Below are 12315 nucleotides of genomic sequence, written 5' to 3'. Positions count from 1 at the left end.
TTAACGGGGTTGAGACATTGATCGAGGAAATATTTGACAACGTGGGTATGCAAGAGATCGACCCGAAGTTGTCGACATAAGCGAAGGATAATTTTAACAAATACCTTCAAGAACTTTTTGATCATTATTTTCAACTTTATAGTCCAAGCTCAAGATCGTCTTTTGGGAGGCAAACAACAAAAAGTAAGTCGCGCAAGGACAAGGTTATAAATTTGATGAATGTTGTTCGTGAGTCGGCGGCTAAGCAGCAAAGGGGAAACACACCAACAAGTGAACTTGGTCGATATGGTGGGGCAAACTATGTTGAGGGTGCAACGGTCGATGAAATTCGCAACATTGATATTTTGGCTTGGTGGAAAGGAAAACAAACCAATTTCCTATTCTATCCGCCTTGGCTCGTGACTTGCTTGTCGTCCAAGCGTCAACAGTAGCTTCGGAATTGGTTTTTTCTCTTAGTGGGAGGGTATTATCAATGCGAAGAACAAAACTAACTCCCGGGTCTCTAGAGGTTTGCATTGCCTAAAGGATCATTTGGATGTTGTGGATCGTATACAACACAAGGCAAACTTTGAAGACGAAATACCACTAGAGCGTCCAATTCATGTTGAGGGGATGGAAGAAGGGCTTTCTTCCGGAGTATCGGGTGGTGAAGAAGAGTTTGAAGATTTGTAATTTTTATTTGTTTTAGTAACTTAATTTGTAACACGAACCAAGCAATCAAATTTCAAGTAATTTTTAGTTTTGCTATGTTTATTAACTAGTTTGCTTTGTTTATTATTAGTCATGTTTTATTATTCTTTCACTTGATTACAACAACGACAAACATTTTATTATAACACACAACATATTACAAACATTATTAAACATAACAAGTTAAACAAGGTTCGTCGTTTTAATCCCATGCTCTACAACAATTAAGTGTTGTTACCGGCGACGGTTGGTGCTTGAGTTGTAGAGCCAGACGACTCTCCCGCTTCCGCTTTCTTGGCATCCAAACTTTTTTTCTCACGAGAATACTTATTGCTATGCTTTCGTAGGGTGGACTTCGACCCCGCTTTCAGAAACTTTGAACAATACTTACATCGGACCATCTCTTGTGAGTCGGTAATGACACACAAATCATAATGAACCCAAACCTCGGGGCATCGTGTTGTGTCAATGACCATAACAACATCGTGGTTACTTGTCATTGCTTGCTGGTTTAAGCTTAATTGTGATTTAATGTGTGTTTAGAGTTTCAAAAGTGGTTAAACAATTTCTACACAACACATAGCTATTTATAGTATGTGTGTAAGGTTTATATGGTTAAAAACCGGTTCCAACGGTCCAAAAACAACTATATAGCCGTTGGAACTGGTTCCTAACGGCTATAATTGTTTAAATTTAAAAAAACCCGGTGTACCCGGTTTCTGGGTATAAATCAGTCCCGGGTCGTACCCTACCGGGTTCCCATATTATTCCACCGGGTCGGGTCCGGTTCCTACCCGGTTCCGTTTTTTTAAAAAACCCGATTTGTGCATGTCTACTTTAAACTTTGAAATAATACTCGAAACAATTTAAGTTATTGCATAAAAACAATTTTGAAAAATAAATATAAAGTTAAATGGGTTCGAATACAACATGTTATATACTCACCCATCAATTTCGTGTTATATATGTCATGTTTCATGTCAATGAGAGATTGAGAGTTAGAAAATGTATGAGTGGTTGATCCACTGTTTATTGTAATTAGTTGTAGTTTTATTATAGAAAAAGGTAACTAATTTGCATAATGTAATAATCTCTCAATTTGTTTGGTGAGAGTGAGAAGATCAGTATCTTATTACGACAAAATATGATATTTTACATTGTGACGAATGGCCAGTGGAAGTGAGACTAAAGTAGGTGGTGGCGAATATATGGCACATTTAAGTTAGCAAATTTGTAAGAATGGTCTAATTTATAAATTGAGTAAATGCAAATTTACTTTGTACAAGATCTTAACGGAAAAGCAACAGCCAACCCATACTCACTAGATTGGTCTAACATAACAGCAATTCACGAAAACAACATGATTTATATATATGAATCTTGTTGATTGACAACACAATAATGGAATTTACAAATCAGGCACATAAAAGTTGGAATCAAATTATGATTCTGTAGATGCAAAATTGAATACTATATTTTGATTTTCTATTGGTTTGACCTAAAATTCTATGATATGAAAACAGATCCATGAACACCCTTACTGTTAACCAACCCAAATTTGTAAAGAACATGAGACCACATGTTGAACAATAATCCCATTAAACCTCGATTTGAAGATCAAACATAAACCACCATCAAACTTCAAACACATCAGATCCTTAACCAAACATGAAAAAAAAAACACTTTTGACATTCTTACTTCTTACACATACTAGACTCAATTCAACTTTTGCCTTGTTGGATTTGCTTGAGCAGAGTTGCAGCCAACTCTAGCGTCGCTTGCAACCGTTTCTGTGGATCTGCATCACCTTCATGCACATTCACCTGACCACTTTGACCCACCACTTGCTGCTGCTGTTGATGCTGAATTGGTTGCGGTTGCATTTGCCCATGATGGTATTGTGACGCTTGATGATACTCGTTACCAATCTGCATATTCGGTGAAGATTGCGTTTGTGACATCCCATAAACATTATCAGATATTATATTACTCTGTTGCCTATGATCTTCCCCCATTGAAACACCGCTTGCCGATTGCCTCGGGTTGCCAACATACGATGCCAGTTGTGCAAGCTGATCTTGTTGACTTTGTTGACCACCACCCATTACTTGTTGACCATATTGTGGCATCATAATAGTTGAACCGAGAGCATTGTTTAATGGCGTCGTTGGCATCATGAAATCACCACCACCAACTCTTGGTGGCGGTGGTAAGTTTCTACCGCCAGCGGTTAGATTCTGGTCGTGGAGATGGTCCGGTTGGTTTTCCACAGTGGACTCGACCATATTCCTGAACGGGGCCGGACCGGGTGGTAGTGCGGGTGCCAATGAATTAGGTCTCGGTTGTCCATGATTTGGAAACGGTTGAACAGGGTAGGTTCCAGAAGGTGAAGTAAACGACGTTCTAGATGCTTCTACATGAGATGACACAAGATATGGGTCGGATTGAAGTGGCGGCTGAGGTGGCAGTGGTGGTGGTGGAAGAATGTCAGCGTTGGAAGAAGATGAATCTAACCTTAAAATAACACCCGAAATGCTAAGTTTCCCAGGTACTTTGAGTATTTTTTCTGAAAAGTCTGATGGTGGTACAAGAAATAAGGTGGTTTTGTCATCAATTTTAGACACGGCAGCGCGTTGTTTTTCACCCAAATAGTTCATGAACTCGTTGTAAAGACCCATATCCGCGTCACTTTCGGGAACAAAGAATACAACCCATGATTGAGTGGCCCGATAATAATGTTTTCCAAGGTCATCTAAATTAGTCCTGGCGGTGCAGTCCAAAAACTCAGGCCTGCATATTCAAATGGTTTATGTAAATAACTCATTTCTGCAGCATGAGTTGGATTTGGGCTCAAACCAAACCAAGAATTCAGTTTTGAGTTTTTGAAAACCGTTCAGTTTCGGCTTTTCCGGTTTGGATTCGGTTTTAGTTTTAATATAAAGGCTTAAAATTTTGGGCTAAAAACACTTGGTTTAAAATAAACGAACTTGGAGCTAAATCTTTTTAATAATTAATGATTAATTGAGCATTGTACATCACACTATTTATTAACTTCTTATAATTCATGTAATATTCAAAAAGTAAATTAAAACCCATAAATTCAGTTTGGTTCAGTTTCAGCCCGAAACTAATAAGAGATTTTAAGAACTTACAAATTCATGTCAGGTACTTTCCCAACGGGAAAGCAACGGGCCCGACAAATTAAAGACCCGCCCTTCGCAATAATCCCTTCCCATTTCCACTCTGCATTTGCACGTTCAGGAGTCTGTCTTTTCCACTCAACAACATTCTGACCCGATGAAACTGACCCGATATTAAAAGTATCATAAGATGAATTACCAAAATTACCCCTGACAACATAAGGTTGTTGATGCATGTTAATAACAGGTTGATCAGGGACGATCTGTTTGTGATACCCAAAATGCCCTAAGTTATTATCAATCATATTGTGATGGGAAAACTCGGGTGGTCTTGGTAAAACGTGTTTCACTTGCTCGGTTTCAAAAAACGGATACTCGGGAAGCTCAGGTTCAGGTGGAATCATATTATCATTTTTAGGTTTCTTTGCACCGTGATAAATCAACGCGTCTTCCGGCAAATCCCAATCGACATCATCATTAAACGGGCCTTGATGTTGATAATCATGAAAGCCCGGGCCCGCTCTATCTCCTATTGGACTGTTTCGTCCATATATGTTTCCTGGTAACCCTATATTGGGCCCCGCATCTTGGAACCGAGGTGATTCAAATGGAACGTTTCTACGCTTTCTGTCAAAACTCATGACATCATTAAGACTGTTGGGGTCCACGTAGCGAGGAGATCTTCTGGTGCGCTCAGGTTCATGGTACCTATCGTGACGCCTCCCCCGAGGCGACGGAGGGCCGTTGATCAAGTTTCGTGAACTGTTTGATGGTCCGGAATCACTCTTCGCAAAGGATATATGTACTCTCGGATTATTAAACAATTTCCCTTGTAAATTGTTTATTGCTCGGGATGCGGAATTAACGTGTTTGTATCGGATAAATGCAAATGTTCGACCGGGAATCATAGAGACCTTTTCAATTTCACCGAATGGGGCAAACGCTTCATATAAACTGTCTTCGTCTACCTTTAATGATTGTGGGAACCCAACCCACAAAACAGGACTGGGTTCTGTGTTCTCGGTGTCAAGTTTAGGGTTCCGGTTGTGGTGGATTGGGTCAGAGCTGATGTGGCGGGTCCTAGAACGCAGTTCGTCTCGGGGGCGTGTGTAGTGGTCGTCGTGTTTTGATGCTGATGATTTCTCCTGGTATATCAGGCAAGAGATTTTAATCAACTTTATGTTTGGGCTATTTTGGTAGCGAAAGGATGGTAAAGTTTTGAAAGATTAAGAACACAAATAACAGTAGTTGATTTTTATATATTTTATATTGGTATGTAATTTCTCCAAATGGCATCATTTTAATCCAGTTAATATAATTGCAAGCTCCATATGCTTGTAAGGATATATATGCAGCTCCAGCTTAACCTGGTATAATAATAGGTGACCTTCTGTGCACATGATTTTGCAGCAAAGCACATAAGTGTATTTCGATTTATCGTATATATTAGACGTGCACAAATCGGGTTCAACTGGAAAACCCGAACCGGTTCGAAACCGGTTTTTTCACACCGGGTTGTAAAATGGAACCGGTTCCAATCAAGAACCGGTTCGGTTCCCGACCCGAACCGATGACCAGATATGCTAACTTTTAAGAACCGGGTAGGGTATGAACCGGAACCGGTTTTTACGTAAAAACCGGTTCCACCGGTTTTTTTTGAAATTTAAATATTATAGCCGTTAGGAACCGGTTCCAACGGCTATATAGCCGTTTTTGACCGTTGGAACCGGTTTTTTAACTACAAATAGGTTATTTTCTTACTATAAATAGCAAGGTTTGTTTGTGTACTTGTTAAACCAATTCCAAAACTATAAAACACACTCCAAACCACAATTAACCTTAAACCGACAACAAATGGCAACTAATGATGACGTTGTTATGGTGATCGAAACAACAAGATGCCCCGATGTTTGGGTTCATTACGATTTGTGTCTCATGACCGACTCACATGAGTTGGCACGTTGCAAATATTGCTCGAAGTTTCTTAAAGCAGGGTCCAACTCGACATTACGAAAACATACGAATAAGTATTGTCGAGAGAAAAGAAGGTTGGAAGCTAAAAAAACGGAAGTGGGTGAGTCGTCCGGCTCTACAACCCAAAAATAAGTATTCCCGGATTAAAACGACGGACTTTGTTTTTTATGTTTTAGTTGTTATGTTTAGTATCGTTTATGTTTTAGCCTTCTTGTAAGTTTTTTTGATGGGTGCCATAATAATATTTAGTTGGATGGTCGGGTAAAGGAACGGGTTTGCTAAAGGAGTAGTATTTTAGTTTGTTTTTGAGTTTGGTGGTGAAACAAGTGGTGGAAACAAGTTATATATAGGTTTGGGCATCAAAAACCGGTTCCAACGGCTATATTACTGTTGGAACCGGTTCCAACGGATCTATTGTCTCAAAAACCGGTTCCAACGGCTATATTACCGTTGGAACCGGTTCCAACGGCTAATTGGTGTCTAAAAAACCGGTTCCAACGGCTATATTACCGTTGGAACCGGTTCCAACGGCTAGTTTGACTTTTGTTTGACCCTTCAAAAAAAACCCGTCGGAACCGGTTTTTCCAGGTACGAACCGAACCGGTTCCAATTAAGAACCGGGTAGGAACCGGGTTGGAACTGATACTGACATACAAATAGGAGAACCGGGTACGATTTTCGGGTACAAAAATACCCAAACCGGGTATTGTACCAACCGGGTTGGAACTGGAACCGGTTCCGGTTCGGTTCCACCAGTTAGGTTCCGGAACCGGTTTTTTTGTGCACGTCTAGTATATATTACTATATCTGTATTCATGGAAGGCGTGGAAGTAGATGATCATCCTATTATTACAGAAAAGCTTATTAGGTAATGGAATTGTGTTAAGTTTCATTGTTTAATCAACCCTATTTAGTGCAGCTATCATCTCATCTCAAACTCTCGGTTCTCTGAAGGGGTAAGATGAAAGTTAAAAGTCAAGATATGTGAAGTTTGGCAATTCAATAGTCAATACTGAGTTAACATGATACTGTATTTGAGTTGGAAGCGCATTACATCACTGCTGGGTCAAATAACGGGTCAAATGTTCACCCATTTCTTTGGGAAGGTAGTTGCATCGAGAGTATACAATTTTTCTAGAAGATAATACTTTCAGCTGAATACACAAGATTGGTCCCAGTGAGATGGTGAATACTTTGTATAGTCATGGAGATTAAGAGAGTTTATTTTGTTATTAATATTTACTTTTGTCATTCTGCAAGATTAAAAGCCAGTGGTTCTCCTTGTACTAATGAATTTCTTGGTATTTGTCATAAAATTAATCTCATAATGACAGTGAACTATTATACCATCTTAAAAGCCAATAGTTTACCTCATGCAAAGATTCTTCTTAGTACTTTGTTTTTGGCATTTGCTATTCTGTTCATTTACTGAATGCATACTTTTTATAATTTGTCACCTTACCAATGAACCAGTCACAATAAGCAACTGTCCTTCTGGTTAATACCGGAATGATATAAGACAAAGATAACTATGTATTGAATCACCTAATGGTAGTGTCAAATCTGCAACATCACCCAACAAAAACATACCTCGTGTGTGTGTTTTGTTATGTTTTGTTTTTGTCGGGAAAGAAAGATGAAAAACGGTGGTGTTGGTATAAGAAATAGCTGCTTGTTGAATGAGCAGATGTTGGATGTTGATCATTAGACAACCAAACAAGCATGAGAAGATTAATAACGACCATCAACGGCATGTGGTTATGTTGTAGCCCTTAGTTCATGCTAGAGGAAATTAATATTTTCTAGTGATATGGGCAATTAACAGGTAGAAGATTGGTGAATCAGTGATGTAGATAAACTTATGGTGTTATAAGATTGAAAATTTACCCTAAAAGCTTTGCAACAGACTGCTCTTTGATAACTTAAGTTTTTCATATATGTGATATAAACTTAAACAAGATTTAACCTATCAGTTATGTTCAAAGTAGACCCGTGGCATTCCTGTTGGTGATAAGTATCTTTTTCAAATTTCAAAGGTCTGCAACTTAAAACTCGAGTAGATAATGCTAAATTGAATAAGTGTACATAATTACATATACACAAAGCATAAAGAAAATGAAGATAGACAACACTAACCGCCTTTGTAAACTCAATTCTAAGTGGATTGCCCGCAAGAACAAAACCTTGAAGTGCTTCAAACGCTGCAAAGGCTGCACCTTCATCAATAAAATTGACGAATGCGTAGCTCCGAGCTGGTTGAAATGCTACACTTTCAAGCTCCCCAAACTCCCTAAATTGATTGCTCAATGCACGTTCAGTTAAACTATGAGACAGATTACCAACCCAAAGATGTCTTGAAGGAGGCGCATTGCCTCGAGGGTGATGATTTTTCTCCTCTGATCTCGAAGGATAGTCCCTTCTAGGTCTGTCACGACCCCCTCTTGAGCTCTAAACATCCCAAAAAAAATATATTAATATTCATTCCACAATAAATTGTTTAAAAAAAACATTAGAATGCTTGTATCAGCCTTTCAGTAGGCCACAGATATGAAAAAACAAACTTAAACTACTCAGTTTGATACGAATTAAACATAATGAAAGAACTGTAGGATGATTCACGATTCATTCAACGATAAAATATTCAAAAAACAACATTGAGATGCTTGTAACAGCAGATCAAAATTAGAAAAAAAATAAACTTAAATCAGTCAGTTTAATAGCAGTTCAACATAACTAATAAACTTTACAATGATTCGCAATTCATTCCACAATAAAATACTGAAGAAAAAAAGTTCTAGATGCTTGCATCAGCCTCTCAGTGTACCACAATTGAGAAAAGAACAAACTTAAACCACTGACTTAATATATATATATATAATGAGGAATCAAGGTTTATATAAAGTAAAATCCAGTAGTAACCAACGATTTAATATCAATTGTAGACAACAGATTCATTATAAAGCAAAATTACAAGCTAAAAAAACTTGTCCTAACGACTATCAATCAGAATCATACATCATGTAAACACCAGAATAAATAAAATGAAATGAAATAACACGCACAAAATAAAATCAATAACTATAAGTATTCATTAACCCTAAAACAATGAAGAAAAGTAAGTAGATGAATCAACAATTGAAAAAACTGACCATTATCGTTCGAATCGAGAGATCACGAGCTTTTTGATTGATGGCCGGAAAGAGAGAGAAGATATGGTGTTAGGGTTTGGTTATCGCACGGGATGCTTGTTTCGTAAGGAGCGATCACAGCCGTTGCTATTCTAATTACAATTTTAACCCCTATTCTTATTCTTTTTCTTTTTCTTTTTCTTTTTCTTTTTTCCTTTAACATTACGTGTTGTATAATTAAATTTCTCTCTTTTATCTATCTATCTATAATATATATAAACCAAACCTCTAAAATCCAACGTGTCGCGCTCTGGTCGCTCCCCACCATATATGAAACCGTCAGATTGTTTGATTTCTAAATGATGAACTCTCACTGATTTAGCCCGGTTTTGACCCATTTAAGCTATACACGGGTCATAACATCTCGAATACCAAATAATCCTTCATTTATAAAACCTTTATTCCTATACGTCGCTCATACATCGTTTCTTTCCAAACACGTAGAAAAGTAGCGAGCATGATAGATCGATAGATTACCAAGAAGCGTGTATCGTATTCAAATCATAACAACCTTTGATTTCTACTTCACTCTCCCGTCACCGTTGTAACATTCGTCATTTTCGGTTTAACTTATATTTGTTTTGTATCGGAAACCCGGCTCGTTTTGGTATTTTTAAACTTTCTTTATTAATAAAATATTGGGTTTTATGTTCATTTATGTTACATAATTGTCGGATTAAGAAATCATCTCTTTCGGTATGTTAAAACACCATTTTTTTGGCTAAAAACGAGTTACAACAAACTAAAGGGACTAAAATTGTCAAATAACAAAAACATGTAACTCTTGAAAGCAACATTATGGCCAACCCTTCACTGTTTCCATATATATAAAAGACCAGTGCATCCCATTTTGGTTTGCTCATTCACCTCAAACTCTCCCCAATCTAGGTCTAAGTATTTTTTCTTCAAACTCTTGATAGTTTGACTTCTCAAGGTCAAACTACTTATAATCTTTGTTTGTAACTAATTCTTGTTAATTAAAGTTTATTATTATGGCTTGTTTAAAACATACTCCCCTTTTTCCTTGGCTTTCCCTTCTCCGGCCATGTCGGTTTAGGTGTATTGTTAGGCAAGGCTTCATGGAGGACTATCATAGTCCTTAATTAAACACGTTAATTTATGATCTAATTTATACAAGCTTACTAATGTTGTTTAGTTCTAATTACTTTAGTTTCCAAATCATTTTAATGAGTTCTACGGTATTGGGTATGTGGCAACCATCCTCGGCTCTATTCCGAGTCAAGGACCGAACCAAAACTGAACTCTTGTTTAAATACTTTATTTGTAACATGTTGTATATAAGACTTGAGTATATCATTTCTAAGTTATTTTAATAAAGTTCTATGGTATTGGGTATGTGGTAACCATCATCGGTCTTATTCCGAGTCAAGGACCGAACTAAACCGAGTTCACTCGCTTAAGACACACTAGTGTGTTTTGTGCCACCGAATCTCATATTTTACTTAAAACTATACTATAAGCTAATTTTAAATTGTTTTCTCAAAATACTTGGTATGTTGGATCCAACTTGATCTTATAACAAGTTTGGACCGACAAAGCCAAATACTCGTTTAACAAACGTTAAGGTTCTTCCTAATAGAACTATACACTTGGTTAAGTTTCTTTTGATTTCATTGAGTTATCTCATAACATTTATCACTTTGGAATCTCGACTTCAGGCTTGACCAATTATCAAGACTCAAACCGACAAATCCGAACACTCGTAAATCTCGTCTTAGTATCTATTTAAAAAAGGGTCTTGCAATAGCATAAATTATACTCAAATATTTACTTAACAAAGGTTAAGTTAAACTACCGAATAGAATACCGAGACCCCATTTCGAGTAAACTTACTTTTCTAAAACCATTACTTTAATTCTTGTGTATTTACACTTAAACCCTCAAACTTTAATTATTTATCTTACTTGTCATGTTATTTTACTTTAAATCTTTTACGTCCATCTACTAACTAAAAACCCTTTTCAATCTAGGTCTTCCTCGGTGAACTTACCTTTCCGTTTGTCGCAAACTAATCCTTCAAGTTACTTATTTCATGTGAGTATATTTCATCCCCCGTTTTCATTTTTATACTTTGGGGGTAACATGCATACTTATTCAAAACAAGAATGATTTATGATACTCGATCCTCAAACCACAACTTTAGGGTGTATGATACTAGAATACTTGCTCTATTGTGTGTTATATGTCTCATATGCTTTACGCGCACGAGTGTTTATTTTTATGTTGTTGTTGAGCCTCAATAAGTATGATCATACGCACCTGTAACTACTTTTGCCTTGTGCTAGTAGAATAGGGCCTCATTATCCGAGTATGTCGGTTGTTACCTATTAGAAAGGATCCTCATTTATTTATGATTTATATACCACAATAATTGTTCTTATTTATAGTTTCATATACGATTTGTGGATTTTGCCTCATATATATATACTCAAAACTATGAAATTTCTCACCAACATACATGTTGACAAATATTATTTTATGCATTGTTACAGGTTTGATTATTGGTTGATTGGAGTTTGAAGATGCTATCTTATTTTGAGACCGTTTAGGTTATTAGAAGAATGAACAATTAAATTCTTATATTTGGTGTTAATTTGAACAAGATGTGTTACTTTTGGTGATTGAATGAAACTAATGAGTTGTTTAAATATTGTCACTTTAATAGTGTCTTGTGTTTTGGGCAATCTGTTGCACCCCGGCATGTTCCGTCGCCTTTGGTCGGGGTGTGACAAATTGGTATCAAAAAGCCAAGACTATAGGATATGCGGTTAGACGTAACGACCTATAATAGTTTTGCTTTAGGGTCCTTATACGTGTTACCCTACTTGATTGTTCATTACACTTATATATTTATTTGCTTATTTATTCATTTAATCCCAAAAATATACACATGCACACACTCTCATAGTATTCCAAAGTATCCTTACCTTACCGCAAAAGTAGGTTTTTTTTATGATAAATTTTATGGATCACAAACTTAATTTGGATCCCGTTATTTATAATCTCCTTAAAGTTTGACTCTATAATGGGTTTGTAGCCACATTAGAGGGGCGAAACACTATGAAACGATCATTTGACAAAAAGATTCCAAGAATAGAAGGTGATTTACTTACCTGAGATGGTTGAATTGTGGTGTTTGTCTTCTAGGCCAGCGAACCGTGTTATACATGTCAACAACTTTAAGTTGTCGAATGCAAGCATTCCGGTTGCTTCCTTATATTTTTGTTGGAAGCATAAGAGCCACGGTGATACCTGGACTATGTTTTCAACATCTCGATTACCTCATTGTTTACTTGTTATT

General features: G+C 36.9%; 1 protein-coding gene across 1 annotated transcript; it reads right to left on the bottom strand.

Moving 5' to 3' along the window:
* Positions 1-2384: 2384 nt before the first annotated feature.
* Positions 2385-8963, bottom strand: LOC143574932 (flowering time control protein FPA-like). The gene is made up of 4 exons (XM_077059429.1): positions 8955-8963; positions 7942-8253; positions 3844-4976; positions 2385-3481 (listed from the first exon to the last, which is right to left on the bottom strand). The coding sequence occupies exons 1-4, from the start codon at positions 8955-8957 to the stop codon at positions 2413-2415; spliced, it is 2517 nt and encodes an 838-aa protein (XP_076915544.1). The 5' UTR covers positions 8958-8963; the 3' UTR covers positions 2385-2412.
* Positions 8964-12315: the final 3352 nt, after the last annotated feature.

The sequence above is a fragment of the Bidens hawaiensis genome, unplaced genomic scaffold (genome assembly GCF_021521415.1).
Source record: "Bidens hawaiensis isolate Kalapana, Puna unplaced genomic scaffold, B.hawaiensis_p1.1 tig00027176_1, whole genome shotgun sequence".
Taxonomy (NCBI): domain Eukaryota; kingdom Viridiplantae; phylum Streptophyta; class Magnoliopsida; order Asterales; family Asteraceae; genus Bidens; species Bidens hawaiensis.
The sequence above is the reverse complement of the archived record's forward strand: the minus strand, read 5'-3'. Positions and strand labels throughout refer to the sequence as shown.

Excerpts from the sequence above, each read along its gene's own strand:
- LOC143574932 (XM_077059429.1), bottom strand. Across the intron at positions 4,977-7,941 it reads GAATTGAGTTTACAAAGGCG|GAGAAATCATCAGCATCAAA; the intron begins GTTAGTGTTGTC and ends CTGATATACCAG. Across the intron at positions 3,482-3,843 it reads AAAGTACCTGACATGAATTT|GCCTGAGTTTTTGGACTGCA; the intron begins GTAAGTTCTTAA and ends TTGAATATGCAG.